This window comes from Palaemon carinicauda, chromosome 17 (genome assembly GCF_036898095.1).
Source record: "Palaemon carinicauda isolate YSFRI2023 chromosome 17, ASM3689809v2, whole genome shotgun sequence".
Lineage (NCBI taxonomy): Eukaryota > Metazoa > Arthropoda > Malacostraca > Decapoda > Palaemonidae > Palaemon > Palaemon carinicauda.
This window is the reverse complement of record NC_090741.1, coordinates 55,721,831-55,743,343: the sequence shown is the minus strand read 5'-3', so window position 1 is coordinate 55,743,343 and position 21,513 is coordinate 55,721,831. Positions and strand designations below refer to the sequence as shown.

The following is a 21,513-nucleotide window of genomic DNA, read 5'->3' as shown; positions in this document are numbered from 1 at the left end:
GTTAAATCACACAATAATAATTTTTGAGTTAAAATAACATATGGTTAATGATGAAACCAAAGTCGACCTTGAGGGAGGAAAACTGTGTGTATGTGTGTGTCTGTGTGTGTGTTTTAGTGGTTGCAAGATCAAGAAAGGGATGTTAAATCACACAATAATAATTTTTGAGTTAAAATAACATATGGTTAATGATGAAACCAAAGTCGACCTTGAGGGAGGAAAACTGTGTGTATGTGTGTGTCTGTGTGTGTGTTTTAGTGGTTGCAAGATCAAGAAAGGGATGTTAAATCACACAATAATAATTTTTGAGTTAAAATAACATATGGTTAATGATGAAACCAAAGTCGACCTTGAGGGAGGAAAACTGTGTGTATGTGTGTGTCTGTGTGTGTGTTTTAGTGGTTGCAAGATCAAGAAAGGGATGTTAAATCACACAATAATAATTTTTGAGTTAAAATAACATATGGTTAATGATGAAACCAAAGTCGACCTTGAGGGAAACCTCCGTGTGTGTGTGTGTGTGTTTGTGTGTGTATGTGCGTGTGTGCGTGTTTTTCCAGGGAATTACCATGAACTTGGGGTCTTTACGATTTCCTTGAAAATGAAACAATTGAGTAAACCCTAAAATCCGTATCCTTCTCTTTGTAAGTCTTCGGAGAATTGAGTTATAAATTAAGACATTTTATTTTCGGAATTAAGACTTTTTTTTTTTTTTTGGAATTAAGACTTTTATTTTATTTTAATTAAGACTTTTAATTTTCAGAACATAGATTTATGGGGTTAGTTAGTTAATACATTTTATTTTTAAAATTATGACTAAATTTCTTAGAATTAGGACTTTAAATTTTTAGAATCAAGACTTTTTTTTATGTTCAAAATAAAGACACTTTTGGGGTAATTAATTATAACATTTTACTTTTATAATTATAATTTCATTTTTAGAATTAAGACTTTAAAATTATAAAATTAATACACACTTTTAGACTTAAAGCTTTTTTCAAAGATGACTTTTTAATTTGCAGAACTGAACACTGATTTTTAGAATAAAGACTTTTTAAAAGATTATTAAATTCTTATCACTATACTTGCCAATAGACAAAAATTCATTTTAGCCAAGTCATGCCTTGTCTCTTTAATTGACCAGAAAATAATTGTAAAGGTAGTATTAGAAATCTTCTTTATTGGCGTTCCAACAAGGTTGGAAGGAGGTTATGTTTTCGCCCGTTTGTGTGTTTGTGTGTCGGTGAACAGTTCCCTGGCCACAATTTTAATCGTAGTGTAATGAAACTTGCAGGGATTAACTTATGTAAAAATCTGGAAATGATTAAATTTTGAAAGGTCAAGGTCAAGCAAAATGTCTAATTATTATTATTATTATTATTACTATCCAAGCTACAACCCTAGTTGGAAAAGCAAGATGCTATAAGCCCAGGGGCTCCAACAGGGAAAAATAGCCCAGTGAGGAAAGGAAATAAGGAAATAAATAAATGAAGAGAACAAATTAACAATTAAATCATTCTAAAAAAAAGTAACTACGTCAAAACAGACATGTCATATATAAACTATTAACAATAATCAGCCATGAGTTTGGACATTGGTGTCTCAGAGACTTCAAAAGGGTTGTTGTGGCCTGATTGGTAACGTCTCTGTCTGGTGTTTGCCAGACGGGGGTTCGAGTCCCACTCAGACTCGTTAGTGCCATTAGTGTCTGCAACCTTACCATCCTTGTGAGCTAAGTTTTGGGACTTTGGGGGGAGCCTATATGTCTATCTGCTGAGTCATCAGCAGCCACTGCCTGTCCCTTCCTGGTCCTAGCTTGGATGGAGAGGAGGCTTGGGCGCTATCATATGATATGGTCAGTCTGTAGGGCATTGACCTGATTGCTAGGGCAATGTCATTGTCCCTTGCCTCTGCCAATCATGAGCGACCTTTAAACCTTTAAACTTGGTTCATATTTGAGTGTATGAAAATCCACACCAACTAATACATGTTAAACTTAAAGGTCAAAGGTCAAGGTCAGGCAAAAGGTAGAGAATAAAGCTGCCACGGCGGAGGTCTGCGCTCTACTGAGTACCCCTTTAGTTTACGTTTTGTTTGATTGTGTCCAAACTTTGTTTTTAAATGATTAATGAGTGTATGTGGTGTGTTATTGTGTGTATGACACATATACATTAAATTAGAAATAATTGTTGGTATCAGTGTACCCATACAATCAGGAATGACGGCAAGATTATATATATTTATATATATATATATATATATATATATATATATAACTAAACTCAAGACATGAATAAGGGCATTTTCTGAGACCTTTGTCTTACAGTGGAATAGAAATGGCAGCATTTGTTGTTGTTGTTGTTGTTGTTGTTGTTATTGTATGTATGTATGTATGTATCTCAAAATTATATATATATATATATATATATATATATATATATATATATATTACATATATATATACATATATATATACATACATATATATACATATATATACATATATATATTTAATATATATATATATAATAAAAGCATCCTTCTAGTCTCAGACAATTCATGCCATTTTCTAAAATCAAGGTTATTATTATTAATATTATCGGCTAAGCTACAATCTTTGTTGGAAAAGCAGGATGCTATAAGCCCAGGGGCTCCAACAGGGAAAACAACCCAGTGAGGAAAGGAAATAAGGAAAAAATTAATTGTTTCAAGAACAGCAACAATATTAAAATAAATATTTCCCATATAAACTATAAAAAACTTTAACTAAACAAGAGAGAACATTAAATGTGCCCTCAAGCAAGAGAACTCTTACCTAAGACAGTGGAAGACCATGGTACAGAGGTTATGGCACTATTCAAGACTAGAGAACAATGGTTTGATTTTGGAGTGTCCTTCTCCTAGAGGAGCTGCTTACCATAGCTAAAGAGTCTCTTCTACCCTTACGAAGATTAAAGTAGCCTCTGACCGATTACAGTGCAATAGTTAACCCCTTGGGTGAAGAAGAATTGTCTGGTAATCTCAATGTTGTCAGGTGTATGAGGAAAGAGGAGAATATGTAAAGGATAGGCCAGACTATTCGGTGTATGTGGAGGCAAAGGGAAAATGAACGGTAACCAGAGAGAAGGATCCAATGTAGTACTGTCTGGCCAGTCAAAGGACCCCATAACTCTCTAGCGGTAGTATCTCAACGGGTGGGTGGTTATATAACCATTCCTGGGTCCCCAACAGTCGAACAAAGGTCCCCAAGAAAATTATAGGAACTACTGTAAGCATTGCCTTTGAATGATAACTCACCCCCCTCCCCAGAAGTCCAGATCGAACTTAGCAGTGAAGGTAACCCAGTGAATTGTATATAACACGCACGGGAAAAGAGCGCTATAATCAGGCCCTTGGAAGTGCAGTGGAGTGATAAGAGAGCATTATGTTGAATGTGTAATGCGAATGCTCCGTCTTCGGGTTAATGTTAAGTGCAGAAACGATTTTTTAAAAGAGAAGGTCGTCGTGATTATTGGAGAAAAGATTGAGTGCGACTTGAGACAATTTTTTTAATAGTTTCCTGCGATCTTTTCTCTTATCTGGTTTTCAATAGTGAAATTATATATTATTCTCTCTTTAACCCTGATTAGTGATGTGGGGGACTCTCTCTCTCTCTCTCTCTCTCTCTCTCTCTCTCTCTCTCTCTGAAAGGAGAAATCAATCGATAAAAGAAGATCTTGGGTAATAGTATTCTTAACATTCTTTCAATGGCTTGAAACTGATGATATAATAAAGATCAAGTGTCTGGCTATATATATATATATATATATATACATATATATATGCATATATACATGTATGTATATATATATATATATATATATATGGTTCTTATCTTGTAAGTCTTATAAATACTTCATTGATATAAAATATATATATATATATATATATATATAGATACATATATATATATATATATATATATATATATATATCTATATATATACATACATATATATATATATATATATATAAGCCTATATTAGACAAAACCTCTCTAAGATCTAATTGCATATCTTATTTCTCTTCCTCTTTTTTTATGATTTTTGTTCTACCTTATCATATATGAAATATTTATCTTACTGCTATTACTGTTCTTAAAATATTTCATTCTAATTATTAATTACTTTTCTTGTAGTTTTCTTCTATTTTTCCCAGTTAGAGCCCTCGGGCTTATAGCAATCTGCTTTCCCAACCAGGGTTGTAGCTTAGCAAGTAGTAGTAGTAATAATAATAATAATAATAATAATAATAATAATAATAATAATTTTCCCTGTTGGAGCCCTTTGACTTATAGCACCCTGCTTTTCCAACTAGGGTTGTAGCTTAGCAAGTAACAACAACAACAACAATACTAATACTAATACTAATAACATTTATAATAATAATAATAATAATAATATTTTTCCCTGTTGGAGCCCTTTGACTTATAGCATCCTGCTTTTCCAACCAGGGTTGTAGCTTAGCAAGTAACAACAACAAAAACAACAAGAACAATAACAACAACAATAACAATAATAATAAAAATAATCATAATAATGCCCCTTCAACAATAATAATAATAATAATAATAATAATAATAATAATGCCCCTTTAACAACAACAAAAATAATAATAATAATAATAATAATAATAATAATAATAATGCCCCTTCAACAACAACAACAATAATAATAATAATAATAATAATTATAATAACAATACCCATTCAACAATAATAATAATAATATATCCCTTTAAACAGGTAGAATCTGAGGTGTGTGTGACCTAGACAGTAATGGGTCGTGGAGTCGAGATGACTGGTTGTGGCAGATGTCTTCGATTCCTGATGTTCGGCATCAACTTCATAATATGGGTGAGTTTTCCCTAAGCCTTACTAGATAATATTAATCTCTTATCAAAGAAGCAGTTTTTACATCTAAGAACTACTATTTTTGGCTGGGAATGTTTTGGTAGCTATTTTTTTTATCAATGAACCAATTGAACACTTTTTATCAATGAATCGTCTTATACCTTTATCAATGAACTAATTGATAACTTGATTGTCAGTGCATCATTTGATAACTTTTTTATCAATAATATGATTGTCAATGAATCATTTGATATCTTGTTTATCAATACATCATTTGATAACTTTTTCTATCTATGAATCAGTTGATAACTTGATTGTCAATTAATCATTTGATAACTTGTTTATCAATGCATCATTTGATAATTTTTTATCAATAAATCATTTGATATGCCTATCAATGCATCATTTGATAACTTTTTTATCAACAAATCATTTGATATCTTGTCTATCAATGCATCATTTGATAACTATTTTATCAACAAATCATTTGATATCTTGTCTATCAATGCATCATTTGATAACTATTTTATCAATAAATCATTTGATATATTGTCTATCAATGCATCATTTGATAACTTTTTTATCAATAAATCATTTGATATCTTGTCTATCAATGCATCATTTGATAACTTTTTTATCAACAAATCATTTGATATCTTGTCTATCAATGCATCATTTGATAACTTTTTATCAATAAATCATTTGATATCTTGTCTATTAATGCATCATTTGATAACTTTTTTATCAACAAATCATTTGATATCTTGTCTATTAATGCATCATTTGATAACTTTTTTATCAACAAATCATTTGATATCTTGTCTATCAATGCATCATTTGATAACTTTTTTATCAACAAATCATTTGATATCTTGTCTATCAATGCATCATTTGATAACTTTTTTATCAATAAATCATTTGATGACTTGATTTTCAATGCATCATTTGATAAATTGTTTATCAATGAATCATTTGGCCACTTTTTTTTATCAATGAACCATTTGGGCATTTTTTTTTTTTTTTTTTTGTCAATGAGCCATTTGGCCATTTTTTCATCAATGAACCATTTGGGCATTTTTTTTTTTTTTTTGTCAATGAGCCATTTGGCCATTTTTTCATCAATGAACCATTTGGGCATTTTTTTTTATTTTTATTTATTTTTTTTTTGTCAATGAGCCATTTGGCCATTTTTTCATCAATGAACCATTTGGGCATTTTTTTTTATTTTTATTTATTTTTTTTTTTTTGTCAATGAGCCATTTGGCCATTTTTTTATCAATGAACCATTTGGGCATTTTTTTTATTTTTATTTATTTTTTTTTTGTCAATGAGCCATTTGGCCATTTTTTTATCAATGAACCATTTGACCATAATCATATCGTCTCCTGAATGGTATAATGGGAAATATAAAAGAAAAGAAGCTACCTGATGGATACAGTGACCAGGAACTAGCAAATAATTTTCTAGTATTCTTTAAAAACAAAATTGAAAATATAACCAGGTCATTTAGTAAATACTCAATATCAGATTAATGATACCCCAGGCACACAGACAAAATTAATACGATTTAACAACATAACACAAGAAGACAACACCAGAATAATCAAGAGAGCAAAGAAAACAAACTGCGCGATCGATCCTATGCCAATATCTGAAGTAAATAAGGAGAGAGAGGCTTTTCTAGTCTAGCCGAAATAATAATGAGAATAGCAAATGCAAGCATTGGTGAATATAAGTTTCCTAAATCTGAGAAAACGGCTATAGTCACACCAGTTCTGAAAAATGCTCTGAACTACCAGGAATTAAGCTCAAAAGTGCTTGAATATGTAATTCTGGAACAACTAGTCACCCACTTAGAAGTAATAGAAGCTTTGCCTGACAACCAATCTGCTTACAGAAAACTATACTCTACGGAGACAGCCATCTGCTCTGTTGTAAATGATATGCTAGAAATGATGGATGAAAATAAATGTGGTATCTTAATACTGCTCGATCTCAGTGCTGCTTTTGATACAGTGGTGCATGAACTGCTACTAAATGATCTACGGTCCATCGGCGTTGAAGATCAAGTCTTCGAATCCCTAAAAGACTACTTAGTTGGTAGAAATTACAGTGTACAAATTGGAAACTCTTATTCATCATATGAACCCTTAAACAGAGGGGTACCCCAGGGGAGTGTACTTGGCCCAATCTTATTCTGCATCTATACTATTGGTCTATCGAAAATGCTAGCATGGCGTCAAGTTTAAACAATTTGCAGATGACACACAATTTTACTTCTCCATAAATGATATACATGACACTACTGAAACTCTAAACCGAATCCTTGATAGTGTTAGAGAATGGATGACATTTAAACAACTGAAATTAAATGAGAACAAAACTGAATTCATGGTGGTGGGCAAGAGAGAGTGCATGAAAAGCTTAGGTGACATTCAAATGAACATAAATAATGACTCGGTGCCGATATCTAGTAAAGTTCGAGATCTAGGTGTATTTCTTGACTGTAACCTGTCTTTAAATGCCCAAATAAATAATGTAATAAAAACTGCTGGTTATCATCTAAGAAATATTGCGTTTATAAAAAAAGTACCTGGACGAAAATTCTGAAAAGAAACTTGTGATAAACTGTGTTGTTACCAGGATTGACTACTGCAACTCTATCTATCACAATTTACCAAAAGTGCAACTTAAGAAATTACAAAACATAATAAACAGAGGAGCAAGACTGATAAAAGGTGTCCCACCTAGAGAAAGAATCACCCCTATACTAATCGATTTACACTGGCTGCCGATTAAAGCGAGAATTGAATTAAAAATATGTACAATAACCCACCAAGTTATCAGAACCGGGCGTCCAAAATACTTAAAAGAATTGCTACATATTGCGCAGCCAACAAATCGTGTCGTCACGAGAATAGTTACAGATGGCTTCAAACTGTTGGAACCTTGATTTGTGTCTACTTTAGGCTCCAGGGCCCTTGACTATATAATAAGCTCCCACGAAACATTCGAATGATTGAAGACATTAAGGCTTTCAAGGGGAAACTGAAGACTTTCTTATTTCATGAGTCTTTTGACGGTGACGATTTAACAGTAAATGAACAATATATGATATGAAACGTTAAATACTGTGAACGAACAAGGTAAAACGACAGTGGAGGTCCTGTAGAGAGTGGGGTTCCCCTGCTGTATGGGACCGGAAAAGCAGCCATCAAAGTAAGTAATCATAATCATAAATCATAATCAAAATGAATAATCATAATGAATTTGATCGGAAAATGTCGGATTACTCATAAGTAGAGTAGGAGGAACAGACGAATCAAAATCATAGAACAAAGACTTAGAGCTGAAGAAGGGAGAAGTTTCTCTAAAAAGAGGAAGTCATTGAAGGGGATATACCCACTGGTCTATGAGCCCCCACCCCCCACCCCCTTTTTCCCCCGCCCCCGTCCTGGTCGAAAGGTCTGGGCAATCTGGGTGTGTGTTTGAGAGGAAGTAATAGTTCAATGAAAGTGGAGGATAAAAGGGAAGTTAAATTGTACAGGACGTCGAAAAATTCTTGTGTTTTTTAGGATAACATATCTTGGAGCAGATAGTCTTTCAATAGAAAACCTTTCTACAAAGTATATAGGTACAGCAATTATTATTATTATTATTATTATCCAAGCTATAACCCTAGTTGGAAAAGAATATGCTATAAGCCCAAGGGTTCCAGCAGGAAAAAATAGCCCAGTGAGGAAAGGAAACAAGGCAGTTACAATACAGTAGCTAACCCCTTGGGTGAAGAAGAACTGTTTGGTAATATCAGTGTTGTCAGGTGTATGAGGACAGAGGAGAATATGTAAAGATTGAAGAACTGTTTGGTAATTTCAGTGTTGTCAGGTGTGTGAGGACAGAGGAGAATATGTAAAGATTGAAGAACTGTTTGGTAATATCAGTGTTGTCAGGTGTATGAGGACAGAGGAGAATATGTAAAGATTGAAGAACTGTTTGGTAATATCAGTGTTGTCAGGTGTATGAGGACAGAGGAGAATATGTAAAGATTGAAGAACTGTTTGGTAATATCAGTGTTGTAAAGTGTATGAGGACAGAGGAGAATATGTAAAGATTGAAGAACTGTTTGGTAATATCAGTGTTGTCAGGTGTATGAGGACAGAGGAGAATATGTAAAGATTGAAGAACTGTTTGGTAATATCAGTGTTGTAAAGTGTATGAGGACAGAGGAGAATATGTAAAGATTGAAGAACTGTTTGGTAATTTCAGTGTTGTCAGGTGTATGAGGACAGAGGAGAATATGTAAAGATTGAAGAACTGTTTGGTAATATCAGTGTTGTAAAGTGTATGAGGACAGAGGAGAATATGTAAAGATTGAAGAACTGTTTGGTAATATCAGTGTTGTCAGGTGTATGAGGACAGAGGAGAATATGTAAAGATTGAAGAACTGTTTGGTAATTTCAGTGTTGTCAGGTGTGTGAGGACAGAGGAGAATATGTAAAGATTGAAGAACTGTTTGGTAATTTCAGTGTTGTCAGGTGTATGAGGACAGAGGAGAATATGTAAAGATTGAAGAACTGTTTGGTAATATCAGTGTTGTCAGGTGTATGAGGACAGAGGAGAATATGTAAAGATTGAAGAACTGTTTGGTAATTTCAGTGTTGTCAGGTGTATGAGGACAGAGGAGAATATGTAAAGATTGAAGAACTGTTTGGTAATATCAGTGTTGTCAGGTGTATGAGGACAGAGGAGAACATGTAAAGAATAGGCTAGACTATTCGGTGTATGTGTAGGCAAAGGGAAAATAAGCCGTAACCAGAGAGAGGGATCCAATGTAGTACTGTCTGGCTAGTCAAATGACCCAATGAGACTAGCGTAGTATCTCGAGTGGGAAGGAAGATGTTCACCACATTTTGTTTTTAGTTGAAAAATGCATATTGCAATTGTAAATGTTGTTCTACATTCCTTGCACTTCTGAGACTGTCAGAGTTGTGCAAAAAATACCCTAAATTCAAGTAATTGATCAGTTTCATAATTAGTAATAAGTCTCTGACATGAATACAATATATCAGATCTGATACAGACAGTTGATAATTTATCAGCATCTTCATTTCCTTCACTGGTTACTTGACCAGGGATTCAACATAATTTATAAGTTTTAATGTCTACAAAATTTGCAGAATTTTTTATCTCCTCTACATGATGCGGGGATATTCATTAAAATAAATCTAAAAGTTTCTAAAGCACTCTAGTCATATGCAAATTATAGATATCTAGAGTGGTATGTTTATAATAACCATTACTGCAAATAGTTTTGTGAAAATTTGAGTTTTTTTAGGGGCCGTAAGGGGATTTGAGGGCTGTTCCCATATATAACATAGTAACCATATACAGTATGCACTATATAATCTATAGTATGTTGCATTGCTAATGATTTTTAAGGGTACTAGCATAAAAGTACATTATGTATGCTCTTCATACCATATGTTAATTAATACTGCGACAGCCTTGTATGTCCTAGTAGAGTTGTTGATGTACGTAGTACCATCCACTGTAGCTCAAATGCAGACTTCATCGTAACTCTTGGTTTACCAGAGCACATCCTTTCATGCAATGGTCCACAATTTACTACCCAAGAATCTAAAGTATATCTATACCATAATTGAAATGTATTTATGTCAGAAATTTACTTCCCAAGAATCTAAAGTATCTCTATACTATAACTGAAATGTATTTATGTCCACAATTTACTCCCCAAGAATTCAAAGTATCTCTATACCACAACTCAAATGTATTCATGTGTCTATTTATCTTCCAGGTTGCGAGCATAGTCATCCTTGTACTTGGTATTTGGACTGTCGTTGATCGCCCATATTTGGAACAGTTGCTCGGCAATGAGATGTACATGAATGCGGCTTACATCCTCATTGCAACCGGCTGTCTGATCTTCTTCGTCTCTTTCCTCGGATGTTTTGGGGCCCTCAAGGAGATCAAATGTATGCTGCTCACGGTAAGTTGTCCCCGGAATGTTTTGGGTTGGAAGGATGTATGTAGTTTAAATCGTATGGCCCAGGCTAGGGCTAGCAAGACCATGTGTGGCACAGGTTAGGGCTAGGAAGGCCATGCGCCACCAGGATGCCACTGGAAGAAATCCCTGATGTTGAACTGTGTATCAAAAACTAAAATATGCTGGAAAATAAAATGGGAGAAAGTGGGTACAGGGGTAATATAGATTACTAAGAACTGGGTGCAGCTAAGGGCCAAAGGGACACTGTGAAGATCCTTCAGCAATGCCTACAGTGTACCTCGTGAGGTGTGCTGGTGGCATTAACGCCATGTGGGAAAATTTTTCAAGTTATGAAGTTCATGCTAAAAGATGACAAGGTTTAATTTTAAAGTTGGAAGGTCAGAACACTGTAAACCATAGAAATTCCCAGTATACACAGTCATAAAGCTGTCATCATCAGAATATACAGAGCTTCCCTTTAAAAATCACAAAGAAGTTATTTTCCAGTTTCCAATTGAAAATGATAAAGCAGTTATTTTCCAGTTTCCAAGTATTGAGAATAACAAAACTAATTTCCAGGTTCCAAAATATAAAAAATTACTAATCAGCTAATTCCCAGGTATCTCACGTATGAACCTAAATAATCCCCCTTTCCTTTTCTTTGCAGTACTTCATCTTCGTGTTACTTCTCTTCGTCATTCTTCTTATCGGAGGGATTTTAGGCTACGTGTTCAAAGATAAGGCTGGAACCACAATCAAGCACTCCATGACCAGTGCCATGAAGGAATACTCTCCAAATTCTGGCTCGTCCATCACAAAGGCCTGGGATGAGACCCAGATTGCGGTAAGTTTAAGGGGTCATTAGTTTAAAGGTTTATGCGTCGCTCATGAATGGCGGAGGCAAGGGATAGTGACAATGCCCTAGAGACTGACAATATAAACATATGATCAGCACCCATGCCCTCTCTTCATCAAGCTAGGGCCAGGGAGAGCCAGGTCGCTCATGAATGGCAGAGGCCAGGGACAGTGACAATGCAATAGCAAGACAATACCTTCAAGGCTGACAATATAAACACACGATCAGCACCCAAGCCCCTCTTCATCAAGCTAGGGCCAGGGAGAGCCAGGTCACTCATGAATGGCAGAGGCAAGGGACAGTGACAATGTCTTAGCAGAACAATGCCCTAGAGGCTTATAATATATACATATGATCATGGCCCAAACCCCACTCTGTCAAGACATACCCAGGGAGGGCCACACAATAGCTGCTGACGACTCAGCAGGTAGACCTATGGGCTTATCCCAAACCACCTATCCCTAGCTCACAAGGACAGTGAGATTGCATATGCAATTAACAATCTAGCTTAAGAGAAGATGTTTCATATAAGCTACCACAACACTTGACGTAGTTAATTGTTGCTCTTAGTTGGTGTCTTAATCAAGTATCAAAGTCATAATTTAGGAGGTTTTTTTTCTGGTTTGAAAGCAGCCCTAATTTCAAATAAATAGTAGGAATTGAATTTCAGTGGGTCAATATTCATTCTGCTTCTTGAAAATTCTAGATTGGAATCTTTGATACATAAAAAAGAATATTTTATTTGAAAAAGGTTGGACCCCCACATTGAGCAGTTTTCTCATGACCTATAGAATTCTTAAGTCACTCTTGCTACCAAACTTTTTTTTTTTTGTGTATCTGAATATTGAAAAAAAAAAATGTACTGTATTTACAGATACATAAAACACTGGACTACAGAATGTTGAAATTTTTAGAATTGCACTGTATATATAGACACATAGAACACTGAAATTGTGGGTCAATTTTATTCTGTTTCATTCTAGATTGGAATCTTTTATTCATAGAAAAGAAAATTTTATTTGAAAAAGTATGGACCCCAAATTGAGCAGTTTTCTCATAACCTATAGACTTCTCAAGTCTCTCTTACTACCAAACTTTTTGTGTATCAGAATATTGAAAAAAAAGAAAATAATGAACTTAGATACATAAAACTCTAGACTACAGTATGTTGATTTTTTTAAAAATTGCACTGTATATATAAACACAGAACACTGAACTACGTTGATATTTAAAAAAATGTTACTGTATTGATACTTTTAGGTCACCTGTATTTCTCAAAATAATTAAATCAATCTCTATTTCAGCTTACCACTCTTAACGTGATATATTTAATTATAGTAACTCTTAATGTGATATATTTAATTTTAGTAACTCATAATGTGATATATTTAATTTTAGTAACTCATAATGTGATATATTTAATTTTAGTAACTTTTCTGCCTTGTGGATTTTATCTCTTCAAATCAACTCCATTCCTACTGACTCACTCACTGAAGGTCTCCACCAACTAATATATCATAAGTAGTAGGTTGGCCAGGGCACCAGCTACCTATTGACATACTACCTCTAGAGAGTTATGGGGTCTTTTGACTGGCCAGACAGTACTACATTAGATCCTTCTCTTTGGTTACAGTTCATTTTCCTTTTGCCTACACATACACCAAATAGTCTGGCCTATTTACATATTCTCCTATGTCCTCATACACTGACATACCAAACAATTCTTCTTCACTCAAGAGGTTAACTACTGCAGTCTAATAGCCCTGTGAGGAAAGTAAATAAGGAAACAGAATAGTGTGCCTGATTGTACCCTCAAGCAAGAGAACTCTAACCCTAAACAATGGAAGAGCATGGTACAGAGGATATTGTACAAACTGATGTTATTCAATAAACTACAATACAGTACATTAATAGGGAGATACTTTTATGATTTGCATCTAATATAATTAGTAAGGAGAAATATAATCTGAATTCTCTTTTTTGTCCTTCAATAAACTACAAAAAAGTACATTAATAGGGAGGTACTTTTATGATCTGTATCTAATATAATTAGTCAAAAGAAATATAATCTGAATTCACTTTTATGTTATTCAATAAACTACAATAAAGTAATAGGGAGATGCTTTTATGATTTGCATCTAATATAATTAGTCAAGAGAAATATAATCTGAATTCTCTTTTTTGTCATTCAATAAACTACAATATAGTACATTAATAGGGAGATATTTTTATGATTTGCATCTAATATAATCGGTAAGGAGAAATATAATCTAAATTCTATTCTTTTTTTCAGATGAAGTGTTGTGGCATCGAAAGCCCCTTAACAGAATGGCTCACAAATATCAACTTCAGTCTTGGAGGGAACTTAGTTCCAAGATCATGCTGTAAAAAGAACGAAGCTGGAGAGGTACGTATAATCTATGTTAATGTACTGTATGTATGTAAGTGTTCAATAGGTTGGCACACATTTATAGACCCTTTTTTATTAAACTTTATAAGTAGATATGCAGTTCCAGTAGGCCCTGCTGCTTCCTCCGGTGCCTTAAATGACCGCGGAGGTAGCAGCAGTAGGGGAATCAGCATTATGAAGCTTCATCTGTGGTGGAAATGTGGGAGGTTGGGCTGTGGCACCCTAGCAGTACCAGCTGAACTCGGTTGAGTCCCTGATTAGGCTGAAGGAACATAGAGAGTAGAGGTCCCCTTTTTGTTTTGTTTCATTGTTGGTGTCGGCTACCCCCCAAAATTGGGGGAAGTGCCTTGGTATATGGATGGATAAGTAGATATAAATTGCATGAATATATTGTTGCAATAGTGACAAGTTATCAAAATTTAATTCGTAGTTACATAGTATGGGCACCAGTCTTTTTGAAATATTATTATCATTATTGCTAGCTAATCTATAACCCTAGTTGGAAAAGCAGGATACTATAAGCCCAGGGGCTTCAACAAGAAACATAGCCCAGTGAAGAAAAGAAATAAGTAAATAGATAAACTATATATGAGAAGTAATGAATGGAAAATATAAAATATCTCAAGATAAGTATCGGCGTTAAAATAGATCTGTCATATATAAACTATGACGAGAGACTCTTGTCCACCTGTTCAAAATAAAAGCATTTGCTGAAAGTTTGAACTTATGAAGTTCCACTGATTCAACTGTAGATGCCATCATTAAAACTAGATTATTAAGTTTACTTGATTTTCGAGGAAGAAATGTATTTGTATCAACACTTATGGACCAGTCACACTTCAAGAGATATTTCTGGATAGGGTCACCTTTTTAACTACTTTTAGGATTCTCCCAAAGGATCTCTGTTCTTGAACTGGATGTGAATGTTAGAGCACTTTTAGGTTCTGTAAGCCAGCTTGAACTAGATTATTATTATTATTACTAGCTAAGCTACTACCCTTGTTGGAAAAGCAGTAGGCTATAAGCCCAAAGCTCCAACAGGGAAAATAGCTGTGAGGAAAGGAAATAAGGAACCAGGTAGTGTGCCTGAGTGTTCATTCGTTCGTTCGTTTAAGATTGACCTCAGCCTTAAAATAAGAGGGCCATAGGCTCTTGCATTGGCAGCCCATATTAAGATATTACGTTAAAGTCGGGGATAAATTCCTGAGTGTACCCCCAAGCAAGAGAACTCTAACCCAAGACACTGGAAGAAAGAAAGCAGGGGGAGCAAAAAGAAAGAGAGCAAAGGGAGCAAAGAAAAAGTACAAAGTAAAAACTAGCTATATTGGAATTAGAGAAATATTGCTTCAAATTTTCAGTTGTAACGTATCCGCGTTACGACTTTAAAGACACACTGTAAAAGGTTCCCTACAATAAGAGATGGAAGAGCTATGGTCATTTGGCCTTCCATAGATTTAATCATTGGAAAACATTAAGTGCCAGAAGCTGTGTTAGTTTTGAAAACCAGAAACAAGGGATTTTGACATGGGTAAAATCTATGGTGATCAGCGTACGTGTTTACATTCAGAGTTGTAACGGCTCTCCCACGTAATCAATCCTATCCCATATCCTTTTAGATAAGGTTAACATATTCGAACGTCCCTGTTACATACACGATATCTTTCGGGATATTCGCTCCGGGGGTAGTAACGCTGTGATACCTCTACAGGTAAAATTCTCTGCTATATCACTAGCAGAAATATTCCAAGTAGAAAGCTGCCTTGGAGGAACTTCCATCAGGACGAAATGGCTCGAGCCCAAAAGAGTGGTATATAGTATACTGCTGATGAATATTCAGTGGTGCAAATCAGTAACAAAATTGCTATTCATATTTGTTTCTTAATAAGATTTTAAATGAATATTACCAATGATTTTTCAAATTCACCATAGCAAGAATTAATTAGATGAATATTTCATATGCAAAAAGATTGAACTATTAATACCTGACCTTCTACCACATCCTGTAGAGTGAGGATTTTAAAGGAAAATATGTTAACAGTTAAAGGATGGCAACTTAATCCACATAAAATGCTAGGTCACTCAGATGTTGAGGCATGCTTACTGTACTTAGAAATTAGAAATCTCTTGATGAATTATAGATGCACTGTCTGCCTGTTAAAACTGGTTATTGTTTAGTAATACTTGATAATTATCATTCTTTGTTTTGCCAATGTGCTTTTTCCTAAATAGTGGGTGATAATTCTCTGGATAGCTAAGTTGGTAGCGTTGCGGGCTTCTGTTTCAGAGGTCCCGAGTTCGCGTCCCCGCTAAGGCGCGAATAGTGAGACATTCTACCGGGGGTACTCCCCAGAGTGGCGCCTGGGGGGGGAGGTTAGAGGGGGCTAGTAATAGTCCCAGATGGCTCATGGTCGCCCGAGGAGATGATGAAGGTCGTCTCAGGGGAGACCTAAAACCCACAACTTTAACTTTTTAACTTTAATAAGAAAGAAAAAAAAACAAGAAAACAAGCTCTGCCGTACTTATATTCAATGGTACTTTTTCCTAAGTAGTGAATGACAAGATAAGAGCCTGGTATCTTCAACGGGTGAATCATGAATGAAAACTGTGTGCATACATTGAGGGTAAAATGTGGCTGAAAGCAAAATATGCTGATTCCTTCAGTATATGTTCGCATTCTATTCTATTGAAAGCAATTTGATGATGTCAGCTGCTTCGTGTACCAAAATGAAATCTCTGCAGATTCTCATCATCGTCCCTCACAGCTTCCTTTTACAATGAAGTGAGGCAGGTGACAGTAGAGTACTGTTGGATTCATGGGGTCCATAGCTGTAGCTATACTTTCCTCCTGTCTGTTAGACAAGACTGCAAAGTTTGATTATGAATCCGTGTGGTTAATAGCTGGAGCTAAACTTCCATTCTGTCTATTAGACAAGACTGCATAGTATGTGAATGAATGCATGTGGTCCATAGCTGGAGCTATACTTTTCGCCTGTTTATTAGACAAGACTGCAAAGTTTGATTATGAATCCGTGTGGTCCATAGCTGGAGCTAAACTTCCATTCTGTCTGTTAGACAAGACTGCATAGAATGTGAATGAATGCATGTGGTCCATAGCTGTGGCTATACTTTTCGCCTGTTAATTAGACAAGACTGCAAAGTTTGATTATGAATCTGTGTGGTCCATAGCTGGAGCTAAACTTCCATTCTGTCTGTTAGACAAGACTGCATAGAATATGAAAGAATGCATGTGGTCCATAGCTGTGGCTATACTTTTCTCCTGTTTATTAGACAAGACTGCAAAGTTTGATTATGAATCCGTGTGGTCCATAGCTGGAGCTATACTTTTCTCCTGTCTGTTAAAGAAGACTGCAAAGTTTGATTATGAATCCGTGTGGTCCATAGCTGGAGCTATACTTCCATTCTGTCTGTTAGACAAGACTGCATAGAATGTGAAATAAAAGAAAGGGGGTCCATAGCTGTGGCTATAATTTTCTCCTGTTTGTTAGACAAGACTGCTAAGTTGGATTATGAATTCGTGTGGTCCATAGCTGGAGCTATACTTCCATTCTCTCTGTTAGACAAGACTGCATAGTATGTGGTCCATAGCTGCAGCTATACTTCTCTTCTACCTGTTAGACAAAAGACGGCAGAGTCTGTGTTTGAATCCATGTGGTCCATGGTTGTAGCTATACTTCTCTTCTGTAACCAATTCCAGATTCATAGTCTTATAAAGGTATTGACCATTCAGAAGTGACAGAGGACTCCTGTTCACCCTGCCGAGTCTATGTCTGAATTCATGTGGTCTACGGCTGCAGCTATACTTTGCTTCTGTAACCACTTTCAGATCCAGAGTCTTGTAACCACTTTCAGATCCAGAGTCTTCTCAATGTGTTGACCACTCAGAAGTGACAGAGGACTCCTGTTCACCCTGCCGAGTCTGTCTGAATCCATGTGGTCCATGGCTGCAGCTATACTTTGCTTCTGCAACCACTTTCAGATCCAGAGTCTTCTAAAGGTGTTGACCACTCAGAAGTGACAGAGGACCCCTGTTCACCCTGCCGAATCTGTGTTTGAATACATGTGGTCCATGGCTGCAGCTATACTTTGCTTCTGCAACCACTTTCAGATCCAGAGTCTTCTAAACGTGTTGACCACTCAGAAGTGACAGAGGACCCCTGTTCACCCTGCCGAATCTGTGTTTGAATACATGTGGTCTACGGCTGCAGCTATACTTTGCTTCTGCAACCACTTTCAGATCCAGAGTCTTCTAAACGTGTTGACCACTCAGAAGTGACAGAGGACACTTGTTCACCCTTCTGAGTCTGTCTCTTCTACCTGTTAGATTGATTGATTTATTTGAAGTTCTCTAGCATCCTGACATCGAAGGTCATTGACGCCTTAGACAAGACTGTGAGTCTGTGAAGTCTAAAACTACAAATATACGCAATGGTATATATAAGCGATGTATCACAAAAATTAATTTTTCTATAATATACTTTTTCTCCCACTTTATTCCCAGTTAATGGATTGTCAGAGGGGTCCCACTTCAGCAAATGCCCATCTGACTGGATGCTACAAGAAGGCAACTGAATTTGTTGCAAGTCAGGCTGTTATAATAGGTGGTGTTGCCATCGCTGTCGCAGCAATTATGGTAAGTAAATGCTAAAACTAATTTTATTAAGTCAACATCCAAGAATAATTTCTACATTAAATCCTCCTTTTGCAAGTAGGATATCTTTGCACTGTTTTATATCACTTCTGCAGTTTGGCTTAGAAACCATTTCTTTCTCTCTGTCAATAAAAATGAAACAACAGTTGGCATTTACTTCTGTTAATTATCATTTTTCCTCTTAAGCAACAGAATTATTGACACATTGCAATCTCAACTTCATAATCCTAAAAGCTAGCAAGAAATTCTACCCCAGTATCAAATGCTTCTATTTCAAAATTGTGACTGTAAGTCCCATCACTGTGAACTATCTACATACAAGTATTTTTAAAATTTTTGTTCAATTGACAGTCACAGTACAGTGTATTATCCTAAAGCTTGACTTCTGTCATGAATCAGTGGTGGGATACATAAAAGAAATATGTGGATACACAGAATTTTATATACTTTATAAAGATTTTAAGAAAAAGACGAATTACTAGAAACTCTACAGCATCTAGAAAATCTCCTGTTCTTATATATCATTACTTGATTTCTTTTTTACTTTATCTCAAATCAGGAGAGAGTAATCAGTAATGTTTTAATAGAAGTGGGCATTGCGAACTTCTAGGTCCACAAAGATTTTTTATTATTTGTTGAAATTAAAAACATTAGTTTGATATTTAGTAGAGACACCATTGTCATTGAAAATTCTGTTTTTATACAAAAGTTGATCTAGTGTCAGTCACGTGGATTTTGTTCACATGCTTTTTTAAAAGTGAATTGAGTTGGTGTTTAGTAAGATACTTGAATTCCTCCTTAATAGTTTCTTTTTCCTTCATTATTTATAAATTATTCTGTTGTCATTTATAGGATACTTAAATTTCTCCTTAACATTTTTTTCTTCATCATTTGTCAATTACACTGTTGTCATTTACAATAGAACAGTTGATAATTCATCATGTAACCAAACTTTAAAGTGTGTTTTGCCCTATCTTGTAAAGATGAATGTATACTGTACAAACTTTAGTGAGCGTTTTATCCCCTCTTGTAAAGATGAATGTATACTGTACAAACTTTAGTGAGCGTTTTATCCCCTCTTGTAAAGATGAATGTATACTGTACAAACTTTAGTGAGCGTTTTACCCCCTCTTGTAAAGATGAATGTATACTGTACAAACTTTAGTGAGTGTTTTGCCCTATCTTGTAAAGATGAATGTATACTGTACAAACTTTAGTGAGCGTTTTATCCCCTCTTGTAAAGATGAATGTATACTGTACAAACTTTAGTGAGAGTTTTATCCCCTCTTGTAAAGATGAATGTATACTGTACAAACTTTAGTGAGCGTTTTATCCCCTCTTGTAAAGATGAATGTATACTGTACAAACTTTAGTGAGCGTTTTATCCCCTCTTGTAAAGATGAATGTATACTGTACAAACTTTAGTGAGCGTTTTATCCCCTCTTGTAAAGATGAATGTATACTGTACAAACTTTAGTGAGAGTTTTATCCCCTCTTGTAAAGATGAATGTATACTGTACAAACTTTAGTGAGCGTTTTATCCCCTCTTGTAAAGATGAATGTATACTGTACAAACTTTAGTGAGCGTTTTATCCCCTCTTGTAAAGATGAATGTATACTGTACAAACTTTAGTGAGCGTTTTATCCCCTCTTGTAAAGATGAATGTATACTGTACAAACTTTAGTGAGCGTTTTATCCCCTCTTGTAAAGATGAATGTATACTGTACAAACTTTAGTGAGAGTTTTATCCCCTCTTGTAAAGATGAATGTATACTGTACAAACTTTAGTGAGCGTTTTATCCCCTCTTGTAAAGATGAATGTATACTGTACAAACTTTAGTGAGCGTTTTATCCCCTCTTGTAAAGATGAATGTATACTGTACAAACTTTAGTGAGCGTTTTATCCCCTCTTGTAAAGATGAATGTATACTGTACAAACTTTAGTGAGCGTTTTATCCCCTCTTGTAAAGATGAATGTATACTGTACAAACTTTAGTGAGCGTTTTATCCCCTCTTGTAAAGATGAATGTATACTGTACAAACTTTAGTGAGAGTTTTATCCCCTCTTGTAAAGATGAATGTATACTGTACAAACTTTAGTGAGCGTTTTATCCCCTCTTGTAAAGATGAATGTATACTGTACAAACTTTAGTGAGCGTTTTATCCCCTCTTGTAAAGATGAATGTATACTGTACAAACTTTAGTGAGCGTTTTATCCCCTCTTGTAAAGATGAATGTATACTGTACAAACTTTAGTGAGCGTTTTGCCCTATCTTGTAAAGATGAATGTATACTGTACAAACTTTAGTGAGCGTTTTATCCCCTCTTGTAAAGATGAATGTATACTGTACAAACTTTAGTGAGCGTTTTATCCCCTCTTGTAAAGATGAATGTATACTGTACAAACTTTAGTGAGCGTTTTACCCCCTCTTGTAAAGATGAATGTATACTGTACAAACTTTAGTGAGAGTTTTATCCCCTCTTGTAAAGATGAATGTATACTGTACAAACTTTAGTGAGAGTTTTATCCCCTCTTGTAAAGATGAATGTATACTGTACAAACTTTAGTGAGCGTTTTATCCCCTCTTGTAAAGATGAATGTATACTGTACAAACTTTAGTGAGCGTTTTATCCCCTCTTGTAAAGATGAATGTATACTGTACAAACTTTAGTGAGAGTTTT

At 35.0% G+C, this 21,513-nt stretch overlaps 1 protein-coding gene across 2 annotated transcripts in view; it reads left to right on the top strand.

Moving 5' to 3' along the window:
• Tsp74F (Tetraspanin 74F) overlaps positions 1–21,513 on the top strand; it is a 109,886-nt gene that overhangs the window by 84,820 nt on the left and 3,553 nt on the right. For both annotated transcript variants that reach the window (XR_011047014.1, XM_068391029.1), the window contains exons 2-6: positions 4,784–4,894; positions 10,707–10,898; positions 11,563–11,739; positions 14,045–14,158; positions 18,681–18,812. Coding sequence is in view for 1 of the 2 variants with exons in the window: in XM_068391029.1 (XP_068247130.1) it covers positions 4,817–4,894; positions 10,707–10,898; positions 11,563–11,739; positions 14,045–14,158; positions 18,681–18,812 (693 nt within the window). In the remaining variant the exon portion in view is untranslated. The remainder of the gene's footprint in view (positions 1–4,783; positions 4,895–10,706; positions 10,899–11,562; positions 11,740–14,044; positions 14,159–18,680; positions 18,813–21,513) is intronic.